Source organism: Triturus cristatus, chromosome 3_1, assembly GCF_964204655.1.
Source record: "Triturus cristatus chromosome 3_1, aTriCri1.1, whole genome shotgun sequence".
Taxonomy (NCBI): Eukaryota; Metazoa; Chordata; class Amphibia; order Caudata; family Salamandridae; genus Triturus; species Triturus cristatus.
This window is the reverse complement of record NC_140583.1, coordinates 425,863,928-425,881,843: the sequence shown is the minus strand read 5'-3', so window position 1 is coordinate 425,881,843 and position 17,916 is coordinate 425,863,928. Positions and strand designations below refer to the sequence as shown.

At 43.0% G+C, this 17,916-nt stretch overlaps 1 protein-coding gene across 4 annotated transcripts in view; it reads right to left on the bottom strand.

Annotated features, from left to right (window-relative positions):
• Window positions 1-17,916, bottom strand: part of SLC12A1 (solute carrier family 12 member 1) — a 381,560-nt gene that overhangs the window by 223,849 nt on the left and 139,795 nt on the right. For all 4 annotated transcript variants that reach the window (XM_085644206.1, XM_085644209.1, XM_085644207.1 and 1 more), the window contains 3 exons: window positions 13,689-13,828; window positions 5,568-5,678; window positions 4,031-4,142 (listed from right to left, as the gene is read on the bottom strand). In XM_085644206.1, coding sequence (XP_085500332.1) covers window positions 4,031-4,142; window positions 5,568-5,678; window positions 13,689-13,828 — 363 coding nt within the window. The remainder of the gene's footprint in view (window positions 1-4,030; window positions 4,143-5,567; window positions 5,679-13,688; window positions 13,829-17,916) is intronic.

The following is a 17,916-nucleotide window of genomic DNA, read 5'->3' as shown; positions in this document are numbered from 1 at the left end:
GTGGAGAAGTTTATTAAACATTTTTATTATAATCAATATTAAGAAACATTGTATTGTGTGAGTTACTGAAATATTCATTAGATTAAAACATTGGGGATTTATATATATTGATAGGCTTACCCCTTGATAAAGCCAATAGGCTCACTTTTTATATTTTGGTGTTGTGATTCTTTACCAAAGTCAGTAAGTCTGCCTGAGTGCGGCCAGGACCCGCATGATTGACTGCACGCTGCACATGCCCATGACCATGCATGAGATAGGGTTATCTGCTTGCACCCTAGGACCTGTGGCCAAACCCACACAGTGGGTGGTTGGCTGATCTAAGTAGGTGGCCAGGCCATCCGCCAACCCTAGCTGCACATGGCCAAAGGCCATGCAGGGCGGGAGGTTGGCTGCCGGTGAGAGGATTGGTTGCAAAGCCTGGCCACAGGATAAGCTCTGCAGCCAACCCCTCACCACGCAGGTCTGAAGGCCGAAGAACATATGGTAATAAAATATTACTTTATGTTAAACAAAATATTCCTTGAAATACACTGAAAAATACAAAGGTTAAAGCAACATTATAGTTAGGTGAAGATTTCAGTGACAACGTAACGTTTTAAACAACAAACAAAAAAACACTGAAACTTACCATTTCTAGTTATTTCTAGCAACTATAACTCATGCCCCAATGTAACTATAACACGTGCTCTTGCCATGTACAGCTAATTATGCCACATTTTACATCACTCTTGAATTGTTCTATAACTTCATTGATAACATAACTGCAACATTCGAAATGGTATCATTGATGACTAAACTGGTCATGGTGAGGACAAGAGTTGTAGTTACTAGAGATAACTACATCTGGTGTATTTCAGTTGCCACTGCATCCCACATCTTCGAACGGACGCATCACGCTTGAAATCGCCTCTGTGCATTGCTTTTCCTGATGCAAGCTCCTCGCATACCTCATCTACAGCAACTGCAACAACAACGGTGATCCACATCACCGCTCATTGGAACTTATGCATCGTATCAGCTGAGCCTTACATCTTCAACACCGGCCTTCGCATCGAAAGCTCCATTGACAGCATCCTGGAGCCAATGCATCTGGACCTTGCACTGCAGCCTCGTTGCATCTCAGAACCTACACATGTCCTCTGCTACATGATGCATCTTCAATGCGGATCCACTGAAACACTTCGCAAACAGGATTTATGGTACTTTGGCATCCAGGATTTAAGGTATTTGGTTCAGCAGGCCTAACTGGATCCATGTAGCTGGCCCCACTCCATTGCAATCGGCCTGAACTTCTAACTTTGTTTTGGTCTGGTGTGAACAGATATCCTCAATAGCGCTTTCTGCTTCTTGGTGCTATTTTTCACTATAAACTTTAAAATTCAATATCTTAAGTTCTACTTATTGAATTTTAGTTGTTTTTGTGGTGATGACTTGCACACAGGTTTAGTAGAAAACTCTGCTTTATTGAACACAGTCAGAGCACAGAGAGCGTGGTCCCTCCCACGCCAGCCACAGTACAAACTGTCGTTGGTGGAATCCACAAACGGAGGAAACAAATGTATAGAACACTGGGGATGTAATACCGCATAAGAGAAGAAGCACTGCTAAAAGCAAGTGCCACATTACAACATACCCTTCTCCCTTCTACCCAAAAGCTAAGAAAGGAAAAGAAACAAAAGAAAGAGCAAAATGAAAAGAAAGGACTAAGCACCAAAACAGAAGGAAAAGAAAGAGAATTAAGTCTGAACAAAATCCTACAAATAACAAAGAGGTCTCCGTAACCTGGGAGGCTGGGAAACACCAGCACCAACACCAATAGGACAATCGGAGGCAAAAGAACTGGGTGCATACCCCGAACCCATTTCCCTTCTGACCTGAAGCCCAGACGAAGACAGTTCTGCATCACTCATCAACATAAAACCATTGAGGCGACCACCAGGATGAACAGAGATAGGTTCATTGACCCCGGAATCCACACCCAGACCTCTGAGATACAAGGCAATCTTGCGTTTGTTCCACTTGTTCCCATTGGCCAGCAGCACATAACTGTCAAACACCTTGTAAGGGCCCAAAACTTAGATAACTCTTTGCACGGTCTGCCATGTCTTACTCTGATCCAATCCCCTACACGTACACCACAACGGTCCACTTTGTTGTTCTCCACCTGAAAGGTTTTCGGCTTAGGAGAGACTAACCAAGGTAGGAGTTTTGTACCTGGCTTCCTTCCACGCATCCTTTCAAAAGGGATGGAACCAGTGGCAGAATTGATAGCCGTGCGATGAGCCCAAACCTTCTCGCAGACCATCACACCAACGTCCTTACCACTCTGAATGGCCATGGAAATGGTACCCTTTACCATCCTGTTGGCACGCTCAACCATACCATTGGCTTGAGGGTTGTAAAGCGCCATGTGGTGATGAACAGTACCGCACTTAGCCAAGAAATCCCTCATCTCATGCGAGACCAGCTGGGTACCATATGTATTGACCAGAGTGTTGGAAAGACCCTCCTCATGAAAAATGGCCCTCAATTGTTCAATGGTGCTCTTCGTGGTGATAACGTACATGAACTTAACAATGAACCACTTAGAATAAACATCAATCAAAACTAAAGCATTCCTCAAACTTTCCTCCACACCATGCATAGGCCCAATGAAATCCAGACAAACAGTACTTCACGGAACATCCGGATCATCAATGTGACACCGAGTGTCATGACAGCCAGTCTTGAGCCTCTTCTCGCTTTCTCTGCATACCTCACAGCCAACCACCCAAGAGGTAATTTGCTCGTCCATACCGGGCCACCAGAAATCTTCACGCACCCTTTTCTTAGTTAAGGTTTGGCCGAGGGGCCCTTCATGTGCAAGCCCGATAATCCTTGACCTCAAACCCTCAGGAGGCACAAATTGATCATTCCTCATAAGAATTTTCTCACCATTCATACTCAGTTCATCCAGAATCTTTCCGTACGGTCTCACAGAGGGTGCCAGAGTGCTCTCTCTACGCTCCCCATGAGCCAACATTTTCTCAACACACTTAAGAGTATCATCCAAAGTCGCACACAGGTTTAGTAGGAAACTCTACTTTATTGAACACAGTCAGAGCACAGAGTGCGTGGTCTCTCCAACGCCAGCCACAGCACAAACTGTCATTGGTGGAACCCACGCACGCAGCAAACAAATGGATAGAACACTGGGGATGTAATACAGCATAAGACAAGAAGCACTGCTAGAAGCAAGTGCCAGGTTACAACATTTTTCTCTTGTCTTATTTATTAAATTATGCTCTACTTTCTGGTGTGGAATCTTATTGTGTGGTGTTTATACTGATTCACTGTTTAAAGTGTTGCACAAATACTTTACACATTGCCTCTAAGTTAAGCCTGACTGCTCTGTGCCAAGCAACCAGAGAGTGAGCAAAGAATAATTTAGGGTTTGCTTGTGTTTTATCCTGACTATGATTATGGTTACTGCTTGACCAGGGCTCATACCCCAGTGAACTAGTAACCCAATTTCTAACAGTAGTGAGTTGCAGAGAAAAATTATTGTGCTCTGATAGACTATGTGTTAATTTCCACAGAATAAGGAATGCAAGGAAGTTGAGTGTGTTTGGGTGTCGGTGGGTAGAGTGTACATGAATATGGGAATAGTGGTGTACATGAGAAGAGTGCTGTATTGTTTGTTTATTAGGGAATGGGTGGTTTTAGAACATGTGTGATTGGATCAGAATGTATGCTTGAGTGTTTGTGTTAAGCATGTACACGGGATGCTCATGTGCTCATGCTTGAGCAGAATGTGAGGAAGTGAGCGGGTAGTGTCCCTGGGGGTGTTTCTATGTATGTCGTATGACTGTAGCTGCTCTTGATGGGGCAATGAGTAGGGTGCATGTAGCCAATCTGAAGGTTATCAGAGTCAGGATGAATGTTGGTGGTAAATGCAGCAGCAGAATGTGTCTGATGCGATGGTGGGAGTATGGGTGAATAGCATGGGAGTTTAATCTAAACTCCATTCGAAGGCTGCCACACTTACCTTGATAATTAAAGAAGCCCCTGGCCCTCTTGTCATCATTGGTTGGGATCACAGTCCCAATGAAGAAGTTCACAATTGCTATCAGTAGGATGACGAGGAGCATAACCTGAGCCTTTGAATAAAAAGCACTCTGTGAGATCATGTGGACAGCATACGAATGTTAACAGCAACAAAATACGTTCTAAAAAATACTTGGTAGCTTTGTGCACATTGTTGTAAACTATATGACAATTGGGTGAAGGCCTGCCATACATGTTATGCCATACATTTTAGGGTTTAACGAAGAAAGGGATTCATGGTTTTCTATTCCAGGATATGAAAGAGAGAAGAAGCCCTGAACAGTGCAGAGCTTGCATAGTGCAATTGACTCGAGACGTCCATGTCTTTATCGCTGAATAAGGCACAGTGACTTCATGGGGTCATGAAACTCTGGGTTGATTTGTGACACTCAGAACCGGAACGGTTTGACCATGTTTATTCGGTGAAAACAACCACACAGGACAGTCTAACACACTCACGCTGTTGCCAATCAAGTACTGTTTTTCCAGCTCGGAACCACACACATCTTGTGCTCAGCATGCACTTGAGAAACTCCCTGGTGAAGAAAGAGGACCGTGGAGAGGAAACCCTGCATGCAGCCTATGGCAAAAGCACTTTTGTCAGAAACTGTGGTTTCCCCTAATTTGCTCGTTCAGAAGAAATGAGGCCTGTGTGTGATGGACGGAGTCCAACCACGCCAGGCCTCACTGGACACTGGCCCGTGCCTCTTTTGCTGGCAGTGTTTGGCTTACTCCCTGGTGCAAGTATCAAACGCATGAACATAGCAGTGTGTTTCTTCTTCTGGACTCCAGCATGAGTATTGGAAGAGGGTAGCAGTCGGATATGATATAAGGGATTGTCTGGCTACTCTCCATTGAGCATCATCACAATCACTTGCAGACAAATGTTCTTTTTCCAAGACTTTTTAATGAACAACTAGAGCTGCTTCAAGCAGACTGCTGTGATAGCGGTGGGTGTTCTCCAGGATTGCTGCACTATCGTTTGTTAGTGTTAGGAGGCAGCGCATGTAAGTGCATGAGCTAATGTGCTTTGTGTCAGAGGAAGCTCTTGAATCCAAGTCCTGGGGCTTTTAAAATAATGTTAATTATCGCAAATAATTTTAAATTAAGAATTAAAACTGAAATCCCAGATAAAAAAAATCAAACCACTTTGAAGATCAGTAGCTTACACTGAGAATTAGCAATTTTTTTAGAAAAGCAGTGTAATATACTTCAACTAGCAATAATCAGGTGTCACGCTTTACGAATATCCTTAATCTGTGCACCTTTCTAATTCGGTATGTGTGTTATTATCATGAATGTAATATAATTTGTGTGCAATGACCAATGTATGTTGCATAACCAAAATCATTGACAAAATAAATTTTTTGTCCAGCCGCCAATCTGTACAGCATTTCTATATGTCAATTTCCCATCCATTTGTAGTCTTAATTTATCAATTTCGTTTATCTCATTTAAATGTTCTGTAAAATGCTTACCTTTGCTTCCCACTCCATTCCAGCTACAGAAATACCCAAGAGCAGCACCACAGTGATGGAGCCAATAATGCGAATATCATTCATTTCATCTACCATTGTAGCATCATTATCCTAGAAAAGAAACAGTTGCTGTAATGACTTAAGTCCTTTGAAGTTTTAGGTATAATTATATTATTGTTTTCTTGTCTTTCCTTTTGCCTTTTTTCTATGTCGGTTCTTTATAGTTCATTTCTCATTGTCACATGAGTGTTTCTAGATTTGAATAGATCACTATGGGTGAGATGTTTGGACATGTTACAAATGGGGTTTCCGGTTGGCTAGGGTATGCACCTAAGCCAGGAAGAACCCATCACTCTAGTCAAGCCAAGTAAGGGGCACACCACAGATAACCTGTGCTCACCCCTTTGGTAGCTTGGCACAAAGCAGTCAGGCCTATTCAGGCAATGTATAAAGCGTTTGCGCAACACACTCACCCGTAACACAATGAACACATCACAAAAGAGACTCCACACAGGATTATATTAAAATATATAATATATTGTATATTAAACATAGACCAACATGTTCCGTTGTAATTCTGAAAATAACACATGAGCTTGCAGTCCTTTATGGTAAATAGGCGCACACAACAAAGGGGCCGATTTTGTGGCTGTTGGGAACGGCTCCAACCGTCGGTTGGATCCGTTCCGACCACATCGGAATGTCATGTTCAGATTCCTTTCCGACCGACCAATTATGATGTGGTCTGTCGGAAAGGAATCCGAATGGGCTTTGCGGATGGCTTCCGACGTGCTCGAAGAGCCAGTCTGCCATTCAGAAAGCGGCCAGTGACATCCAGAGCTTCTCTTTCCGCCCAAGGGATTACGATGGTGGATTCCTGCGGCCTTTGTGTGCTGGCCTTTTCGCCACAGAAAGGCTGTCAGAATCTGACTTTGGGAGCCCCCAGCAGAGCCCCCATGGGTGCAAGGACTCTAGATGGCGGCCGAGGGGGCACCGATGATGCCCCCCTCTTGATCCCTGCACCCGGTGGCAGGGATGAACTGCACCTCAGCTCTTTACAATGAGAGCATGCATTTCATTTGGAATGCATGCTCCCATTGTAAAGAATAGGAGTATGACAGAACAGTGTTTGGTTGCACGACACGAGGTCAGTTGGTCCCAGTTTCAGATTGATGTCGGACGGACTCAGGTCCATCTGACAACAAAATCAGCCCCAAGGTGTCAGATGCAGAAGTTTCTGAGCCCCTACTGCTTGGAATAGGTAGCTGTAAAAGCGGCAAGATCCCAAACTGCCCCGACGTTGCATAGGGAAATGCGGGAGAAGGAACGGAGCTGCCCGTGACCATGTGGTTCGGGTCCAGAATTGCTGAAATAATCAAACTAGCCAGAAAACAGCTCCCACATTGCGGCGGTGAACCACTGTCTTCAAGGCCGGAGCGCTGGTTTCACGCCTGAGGCCTCCACATGCTCGGGATGAGAGTGAAGTCAGTCTACACATGCTGCTGATGCCGGTTGGGGAGAGCTCACAGGAAGGGCAAGACTGCTACTCCTTAGGCACTCATCCGGCCTTAGCATGCTGCAATAAAGTTCACAGTGGCATACAGCTGATCTCCCTTTGGGGAAGTTGAGCGCAGCACCTCCGACACTCGGTTCTCAGGAACGCCGATGTCAGGAGTGCTTTCCTCTGAGTGCAATACTGAGTTTCGGGAAGCGCTTGATATGAAACAAAGAGTGCTGTAGGTTTATTATTGAAGCTGAGTTGGGAGCGCACGTCTCCTGCCGAAAAGCTCTTTACTCCAAAACTGTGGCACATCGCAACTTTCCTGCCTAGGGAGCTGCATTGAAGATCACTCATGCTGCTTCTCCTTGTGTAAAGAAAAGTGCGTTCTGTCACACTAACGTGAACAAGGTTCTCCCCGAGATGGATTAGTGAAACCGCAAAGCATTCCACATAAGTTAGAGAGACAGTAATGAGGAGCTCCACAGTCCAATAACAGAATTTATCAAACGCTGGGTTATTCACAGAGCCCCTGCTGGACTCACAAATCTCACAGGTGGTTCAGGTGGCTTGGAGGAATCCTTGTGCCTCCCTGGGTTACCCAAGGACAGGGAGGGGGCTGCAAGCAGACAACCCTCTTGAGACCAATGGGACACAAAGCAAACAGAAGGCAGCAGTAGGCAGGCAGACCAGCACAACAAAACCAGTAGGTCTAATGGTGATCTCTCCTGGAAATGCCATTGGGGCTTGGCGGAACAGAGTGGGGGATCAGCTGGCAGCAGGGCGACAACAGAAAAGCAATCCAGTGAGTCCTTTAGGCCACCCAGCAAGTAGCAGGCAGCAGGGCAGCAGCAGAAGAGCAGACCAGATGAGTCATTTGAGCAGTGCAGCAGTCCTTCTGACAGGGGTTCGGTTCCAGTTCCAAAAGTGCTCTAAAATCATAGGGTCAGACCCCTGTACTTATACTCCAAATATCTTTGCGCTAGGGGCACTTCAAAAGAAACGTTAAAAGAGCACAACTCTTCCTTCAATCCTAACCCTGGCTCCAGACATACAGGATGGGTGTAAATCAGCCCTTTATGTGAGGGCAGGACACAGCCTATACAAATGTAAGTGTTCCCAGCCTCCCTCTCTCCCAGCCCAAGACATCTTTCATTATGCAGATGGATACAGATGCCACTCTTGTCACAGGCAGCCCTTCTTGTGTTGTGGCTGTCTGCAAAGTATGCACAGAGTGTAGGCACAGACATGGATTGGAGTCAGACTGCAAAGCACTGTAGTTGTAAGTGCAGAGAAATGCTCACTTTCTAAAAGTGGCATTTCTAAAATAGTATTGAAAAATCCACCTACACCAGTAAGGATGATTTATCACTATCATTCTAAACATACCAAACATGGCAACACTACTCCTTTCAGATCAGGAATTACTGCTTGGACACATATAAGGGAATTCTCAATGCTAGCCTATGAGAGGAGTAGGCCTCACAGTAGTGAGAAACAAAATAGGATGTTTGTCACTACCAGGACATACACACAATAAAGGCACATGTCCTACTGTTTACTTACACAGCACATTGCCAATAGGGCTACCTAGGGCCTACCTTAGGGGCGACCTATATGTACTAAAAGGGGAGTTTAAGACTTGGCAAGTAGATTTGAATGCCAATTCAATGTAGCAGTAAACTGCACATGCAGGCCCTACAGTGGCAGGCCTGAGACAAGTTTGAAAGGCTATTTCTGTGGGTGGCGCAAGCAGAGCTGCTGGCCTACTAGCAGCATATCATATACAGGACCTGGTATATGGGTTACCACTGTACAAGAGACTTACAGGTAAATCAAAATGCCAAACAGGTGTAAAATAATCATACCATATTTAAAGGAAAGCGCAAATGCACTTTAGCACTGATTATCAGTTGAGCTGATAAGCCATCAATTCTACTGAGGTACAGAAAACACTTCTTGACGTAATACTGATTGATTATTTAAGGTCCCAAGATAATTTGATTACCAGACAGTTGTACTCCTTCAGAATGCCAATAGCCTTCTTCAGGAACCCTCCACTATAACTCTAGATATAACCAGATTAAGCTTTAAACATTCATTTCACAAAGATTAGGGGGAGTGGCTTGGTCAGCCAAGATGGTGGATGCGCTCTAGCGAGGGTCCGCCTTAAACCTCAATCATCCGGTAATATCCTTTTATCCACCAACCATCCAGCACCAAGCTTCCCCGATGCAGTCCTGGCTAGACCGTGCACAGGGGGTGCTGTTGATCTGGCCTCTAGGACCCCTGGACTTGCCCCTGCAAGCTTCGATGCGACCTTCGGCCGCACATGGCTGCTGAGGCCTAGTGCCGAGACCTGAGTGATGCAGGTGAGGGAGGTCGCCGCACCGAGTGAGGGGCTGCCTGGATGCCCTGTAAAGGAATTTGCTGAGTACTGCTCCCGATGCTGCTATCCTGATTGCCACACTGCTGTGGGGGACACGCGTGGCATTGCAAGGTGAGGCTTCAGCCTGTGGCGGGGAGGGCCCACTCAGTAACTGCCCTTGACAACTTCATCTGGGTGCGGCCAGCTCGATGGGTCTGCCGGCACCTCGCCCCCGCCTGGTGCCTCTGACTTTGCTGCTTGAGCGGCTGTGCCTTCATGGAGCGGGGTGCGTGCTGGACTGTGGGCTGGGCCCTGAGGCTGGATCCAGGGCCTGCCTATATATGAGGTGGCCGGAGGGGGATACTTGTCCACTCAGTGGGAGAACCCTCAATGTCTGGTTTGATGGCTGCTATCCAAGGTACTCAAACAGAACTGGTCACTAAAATAGACTCGGTGGCCATTGAGGTGAATCTGCTCTGGGTGGATCTTCGTGGAGTGGCTGACCATGTAACGACCACGGAGAGACATGTGGTTGACTTACAAACTGAAGTTGCTACTCTCCGCTAAACAATGTCCTCTTTACAGAAGTGGTTTATCTGGCTCAAAGAACGAGTTCAAGATGCCGAAGGCCGATCTCGGAGGAATAATTTATGTTTTGTGGGATTCCCTGAAAAAGGGGAGGGTCAATCTGCAGAACTTTTTCTTGAGGAGTGGCTTGGTAAAATTATGCACCAATGACAATTATCGAAATTCTTCACGATTGAGCGGGCACACAGGGCCGTGGCTCAACCACCACAACCAGGTACACCACCAAGGGCCCTTATTGCCCATCTGTTTAATTACAGGGACCGGGATGCATCCTGCAACAGGTGCGATTGAGAGGCCCACCGAATTTCTCTGGTCACCCAATTTCAATTTTCCCAGACTATACTTTGAAGGTCCAAAACCAACAGAAAACGTATCTGGCAGTCAAAAAAAGACTGTGTGATCTTAATCTATGATACAGCCTGATGTTCCCGTCGAAGCTCCAAGTAGTCCACCAAGAAAATGTAATTTTTTTCTTTACAGGATCTGAGGCCAGTGATTGGGTGGATACATTGGCAGGTTCCCCTTCTCAGGGGTCAGACTGAACTAGATCATTGACCTCAATGGAGAAACGAAAGTTGATGTGTCAGCGGAGGCAAGCTGGAAGAAGCGGACGTGCTGGCTCTCTGATCTGGAAGGGACATATTGTGGTGTGATCAGATGATACATGGAGAGAAACGGCGTTCATGCCAGCAACCAGTGACTCTTGGTTGGACAGATGAAGTGGCCCCAAGTATGGCACAGACAGTAAGGATAGGTGCCTGCACTGAATTAAACTTGTACGGTGCGCAGTAAGTAATGATGTGATGAGGTACTAAGTGGTAGACCCTTTGGGTCCGCACCTATGAGCCCCTAACTAAGACTTACGCATTGTGGGACTATTTTATAAGTTGACAAAGTGTTGTAATTTGTATATTTGCTCTGCAACCTTTGCTGACTGTGTTTCTTGCATGATACAAATATGAGGTATACACATATCTCTCAGTGTCGGGGTGGTACAGATGGTGTTAACGCAGTACATGTTAGTTCCTTACTAAGCTGGATGGACTAAGGTGGATAGACTAAAGTTGTAGGGACCAGGGGTCTAGAAGCTGTGGTGGTGTTGTGGGTATTGCCCTCTGTGACTTCTATAGAGTATAGACCTCTAACATAGCTTATTATTTGTTCCGTATTTGTGTTCCTGGTTTGATTACATATAGGAGGATACTGGGTATGGGGTGGGAACTGCAAGTTTCTGTGCCACTTGCTGTTAGGCGAGACAAGTTTGTGGTACTGTCAAATGGGTGGGGGGAGTTGGGGAATTACGTAGTTCTGTTCATGATAGAGTTTTATGGGGTATATGTGATTGGATGTTGGGGTGTGTGGCATTTTGGTGTTTATTGGTGTGTCCGAATCTTGTGCTGAGCCTGCATGACACAAATGATGGCTGATGCGACATTTAAATTCCTGAGTTGTAATGTCAGAGGACTGGTACTATTTGAGAAATGGCAGAGCGTGTATGCGTACTTTAAGCGATATCATGTCTCTGCAGCCTTTTTGCAGGAAACGCATGCTTGGGGGGATTGCGTTCCCAGTCTACATAGATGCCGGAGGGGGCAATTAATCAGTGCGTCATACTCAGGTTATTCACGGGGCATCATGATATGGGTGACTCTGAGGGTCCTGTTTCAGCATAGGGTCGATTTGTTGTTTTGTTTGGAATCCTAGATGGGTGGGAGGTCTGCTTTGTGAATGTGTACGCTCTTAATCTCGACTGTCCATGGTTCTTTACTGATGTGACAACGGATGCTGCCCCACTGCTGACCACTAACATGATGTTGGTGGATGATTGTAATTGTGTGCTTGATGGGACATTAGATCACACGCCATTTATCCCACCCAGTCAGACAGGTGCCCGCGGTGTGGTGCATCATAGGCGAACTTTGTGTATATAGTGCTGAGTTGTGCGGTCATCCCTCGTGAAATATTGCTGGGCTTAATCCCAGCCCCTTTAAATAAAAGTAGCCCCAAATTCTTGATGTTAGGGCTGGTGCTGGCTAAAAGGCGGATTGCCATTAAATGGATGAACGTCCACCCACTCGGATATGCTGAATGGTTGCGGGATGTGTCTGAGTGGGCAGTTGCCAAAGAGGTCAGAATAAAACGTGAGATGGATGAACGTTTGGAAGATGACCTTCCAGTGTTTAGGCGGATGCTATTAGACCTACGTAGCAATGGAGTGGAGATGGAGGGACACAACAGCGAGATATAAAAACTTACCACTGGACATGAGTAATGAGTCATTGTGAGTAGAATAAGTATGCCCCAACGAGGCATCGAGACTATGGAACTGAAAATAGATAATCCAGTAACATATTTGTGCAGCACTGGAGAGAGCTGAAACATAGGCCACATGCTTTATATTAATAGACATTGAGGGCCTCATGTAGGTAGCTAAATACCGGTCGGTAACGGCCGAAATTCGGTAAACATCCCGTTACCGACCGGTATTTAGGCATTTGCGATGTAGGAGGCATGATTTCAGGATTCGGTAATTTACCGAATCGGTAATGGATCGGTAAAATACCGAATCGGTAAAATACAGATTCGGTAAATTACCGAATCCTGAAATCATATGTAGGGAGCACTCAAAAGAGTGAATATTAGTATTAAGAATTCGGTATTTACCACCAAATACAGGTTGGTGATAAATAACGAACACCTTGCAAACAGCTATAGTTTGCTGATTTAAAAGTGCCATGTGGCAGACACACATGCCCTTAGGGCATGTATGTGTGCCACATGTGCACACATGCACGAATCAGGGGTGCAACAGGGTGTCAATGTGACTCCCTGCCACCCATGATAATTCCTCCCCTATTACCGATTCGGTATTTACCGAATCGGTAATAGTAACTGGCTTCCCATTCATTCCTATGGGCCTCCAGGCCCATAGGAATGAATGGGAAGGGATGCATTATTACCGATTCGGTAAATACCGATTCATAAATACCGATATTTACCGAATCGGTAATAATTACCGATTATTTACCTACATACTATTTACCGATTCATAAATACCGAATCGGTAAAATTCGGTATTTATGAATCGGTAAATAGTATGTTACCTACATGATGCCCTGAGTGTTTAATCACATAAGCACATGAGCAGCCAGGAGAGTGGGGGTGTTGGGGAATGCATATTCAAATCTGTAAGGATATCATCCTGTGTTTCTGTACATATCATACGGTGACATTAATGGTTGTGAAGTATACTATATTGGCAAATCAATAAAAAATATAAATAAAAAAAAGATTCAAAAGCAGAAAATGAGTGCACAAGCGTAATTACAGATTAAGATATATGGCTGTGTCAAAGTATTAGTTGTGCTGAGGACACTAAACATATATTCTTCATTAGGCCCTTCTTTCTTTTCCAGAATCAATGTGTGTCAGTTTATAGATTTAACATGATAGAATGTCACATGAGTATTAAACAGTTATACATTTTCGACATTAGGACTTTCAGGAAAAATATTTCAAGATGCTCATAAGAACATAACAAATTATGTTTTCTCGTAAGCTCACTATACATGATAATTATATTTATTCATTTTAAATTCCTAAATGTGATAAAGGAAATAACAGTACCTGTGATTTCGATGTAATTCTGTTTTTTAAATATATTTACCTTAAGAATGTCCACCACAGTTTCAGAGAATCCTACTACGTACATAGCTACAGCCACCGCGTTCGCAAAGGCAAATATAAGTCCAATTGATCCACCAAACTCAGGCCCCAAACTTCGTGAGATAAGGTAGTATGCTCCACCTGTGAAGAGAACATACTTTTCAGGCCCTCATGTGCATGCTAGCAAAACGATCTGTTTGTTACGCAGAAGGTACGCAAATTACATCTTATATTGTCCTATCTGTGAACCTTTGAAAAGTTCTATAATTTATTTTAACTTATTATAACTCACCTTACAATGATCCATTTGTTAGCCATATTTTCTACAAATCTATGCAGATGGATATTGGGCCTAAATCTCTGGAAATGTGCAATGATTTGATGGTAGCAGAGGGATTTAGATTATTTTTCACAAATAAAACATCGTGTGACTTTTCTGTTTAGCCCACGTGAAGTCTATGATGTGCTTTTTTAATAACCTATCCTGTCCCTGAGGTTGTTTTATGCTGGGGTTTTGGAATAACCAGGGAGTTTTTGTAACTTTATTTTCAGTTAAAATGTTAAAATTCCATGTGCTAACAGTAGATTATTGCCTGCCCTAGACTTGATGTCAGACATTTATTTAAGAGTATATGTACTGAGAATTATTTTTAAGGGATTCATGAACAATACATTTTGAATAAGTGTACTAGTATAAGTGTAAAGGAGCACTATTGAGGGAGTCACTACTATTGGATAAGGAGCTGTGAATATAACCAACGTTGCTAAAGGTACTAAAAGTCACATTTTGTTCACACCCAATTAAAATAGTGTTAGGTATTTCTTATCTGTTTTTTTGAAGAACGATGGAAAGTGTACAAGTATTTTCCAAAATGTAGGTTTTCAATGAATTTATAATACCTGTCATTTCATTTTGTGTTAATAATACAAACACAATAGTTAATTGAGTATCTGCTGAGGTGCAACACAGATGTTGGCTTCTCTTGTCTATTGATTGCAACAAATACAAATTCACTAAAAACCACAAGACCAAAAGAGATCGTTTTAAGTATGTCGTTTTTAAACGAATTTTAGGTTGAAGTACATTTCAGTTGCTTGAACAGTAGTTATCGATTCTGAATCAGCTCTCCCTGAGGAAGGTTTTTAAAACAACAAGATGCAGTGATGGTTTAATTCCTAGGTCCCTGTAGCTTTTTTTGCAGCAATTGCCATCTGTACATTCTGATTGTCAGGTTCAACGGAGAGAGGATGAAAACTTGAAACTAGGTTGAGGTGCGTTACAATCATGTTTGGGTCCTAGTTTATTAAGACCTCCATATATAATTCCATGCTCAAATTGATTTTGTAAGCGACTGAATGAATACACTGACTGCAGTGGCCCTCAGTTTAAAGACACTCATTATCACCTAGAACTTGGAATAGCCTCCCTGAAACACTCAGATAAACTTCACTCTTCCTAGCCCTCCTTAAGGTTCTAAACACTCACCTATTCATACTCCACCTGAAACCAGGCAGTTAATAGTCCCATCCCTAGCTACTGTTGCAGAAGGTACTTGTTACTGACTCTTCCTATTTTTGTATGTTTTTGTATTATACATGTATTGTGTTGGCTTCTGTCTGTTGTCATCTAGTTCTATGGTTCCTGCTGTTTTATGTGAAGAGCTTCACTACCCATGTGTTGACATCAATGCTATAAAAATGTATTATATTTATCATTATTGTTACTATTACCATTATTATTATTATTATTGTTAATAGTAACAATAACAACAATAATAACATTATTATTATTATTATTATTATTATTATTATTATTATCATTATTATTATTATTATTATTATTATTATTAGTAGTAGTAGTATTGTTACTGTTGTTTATTATTATTGCTGTTGTTATCGTTATTATTAATATTCTTATTATGCTTATTGCTATTGTTGTTGTTATTATTATGATAGAAACATAATTACAATGTAAGATTTTTCACACTTATTTATCAAACATAAGTTGGCTTCTCATTGACCAAGCCTTACGTACATTTAGTAACAAGAACTCATACTTGAAGTCATGACTGTGGATGGACATGTAATATAAAGTCTGCTCTCACTCTTAAAAGTCATCTTTCAAGCAGGTCTGAAATACACATGAGGGTTTAACTCAGACTACTTTATAGAATTGCTTACTCATGGTTGATCTTCCCAACTTTTAATATATATGCCAAATCCTTTTGCACTGGCTTTTTCACATCCCATGTGACCAGAGTGTCTCTTGACTCTTGACCCACTGCAACATGTTGGTCACATTTCATTTAATGACAAAGAGAGATCACTTGTTTTTATCATGGAAGAGTCATTGTCAATGTTTCAAGGACACATTTTCTTTTTTTTTTGCAGAGTTTTATATAGCGCGAACTTGACCAGAATCTAATCAGGTATCAGAGCGCTTTACATAGCACCAGTTACGTTACATGAGGACACACATTCATTTTTTGTTAGGCACAGGGAGATTAAGTGATTTGCCCAGAATCACAGGATGTTCAGCATCATTACCGAGACTCGAACCCTGTTCCCCCGTCTGAGGTCGAGCGCCTTAGCCGTTAGGCCGACTCCTCTCCCCATCTCACATTGGAATACTATGATGGTCCAGTCAAAGCCGACCAATTTGTGATATAAAAATGTTGTAGTTTATCATATTTTACTCTATTTAAAGCTCTTAGTGAATTTAAGATTATCCTTCTTTAACTCTATGACATTGGTTGCTAAGGTGAGAATTGTCCCAAAATTGTCCCAAAAGTCACCCTCAAGTCCTGAGAAATGAGGTAGACAAGGACTCAGATCTGAGTTTCCTGAAATGCAGTGCCTGCTGCTGTAACAGAGCCACTGACCCGCCCAACTGCATCTTTAAAGTTTAGTATAGAGGAAAACTTCAAAATATTGAACATCATTTCAATCAGTGTTTAATTTTATTAAAACAATGAGTGTCGGTGTCCAAAGCTCTGCTCAGCAGCCCACGGCCGGTGCAATTAAATGTTGGTGCATAGTTTTGAATTCACCTTTTGCCATTTTTTTCTCTCTTGCTATAGGGAAATATCTGTTGAGGAAAAATAGAAAATAAATGTGGTTCCCAAAAATGAGTGCCAGTAGGCTCCACCAGCAACCACTGGCTTAAAATATGCACTGATTACAATTATGTTTGGAACACACCTTCAAGGTCTTCCAACTCCTTTACAGTGGTCATCTTTTCATTTTCTCAGTAACTGATTTAAATGTCTATCTAGAAAAGCATGTAAGTTGAAATGATCTGCTTGCGTTCAATGCGCAGTCCTTTGTGAACATTAAATGTTTAGGTTCACCTAATTCAAGCTACTAGCCCAAAGACTGGTTTACTGACAGTTATGTGCTCGGGTTAGGCTCCGATTTTTCTGTAGCTAGCACATTGATGACAATGAAGTGTCCATAATATATTTTAGTACATTTCGGGGATTTGCTTTATTTAATGATTTTGACTGCTGTAGAAGGGATGCGAGACAGATGAAACATGGATAACATCAGGTCAAGACGTGTATATTTCGCTGTTGACAAGATCCAGTGATTTGAATTTAGTATCCCTTCACTCTTAGGGGTTCCCTCATGCAAGAAAGCAATTTATTAAACTGATCTATAATAAAGTTTTCTCGCTTGTCTAGAGACCAGCTCTAGACTGCTCTGTAGCTTGGATAGGATTTGGCCTTTTAATGTTCAAGTTAAGACATGCACTTCACAGCTCCTCGTGGGATGCGTAAAGCCAATGTTTATGTGTAGGTGGAATGACTTGAGGTTCTAGTCTGAGGATGGCCTAACTGTGAACCCAAATGATTGACATTCGAAATAGCTAATGACAAAATAGCAACTGGGTAAGAATATCCTCACATAAGATATCAAGGAATAGCTAGTACTCTTAATAATAACTCCTAAAAGTAACTCACACACAGATGCTCTTATTTTGTATGAGGGGAGATTCGCCGGTAACACAGTTTTTCCTCTTACTCCACTCCACGAATCACTCTGTGAATTAGCTAATTGGTGAGCATCTATATCATGGAAACTGAGCTGAACCCAACAAAATCTCTGATGTCTTGTTTCAAAGTCATCCTGTGTGCCCTGTGCACCCCCAATTTTTGCTGACTGGTAGTGGTGATAACTGACTCTGACTGACCCTGGGCTCTTTCTAACCAGGTCCAGGGCCAGTGCTA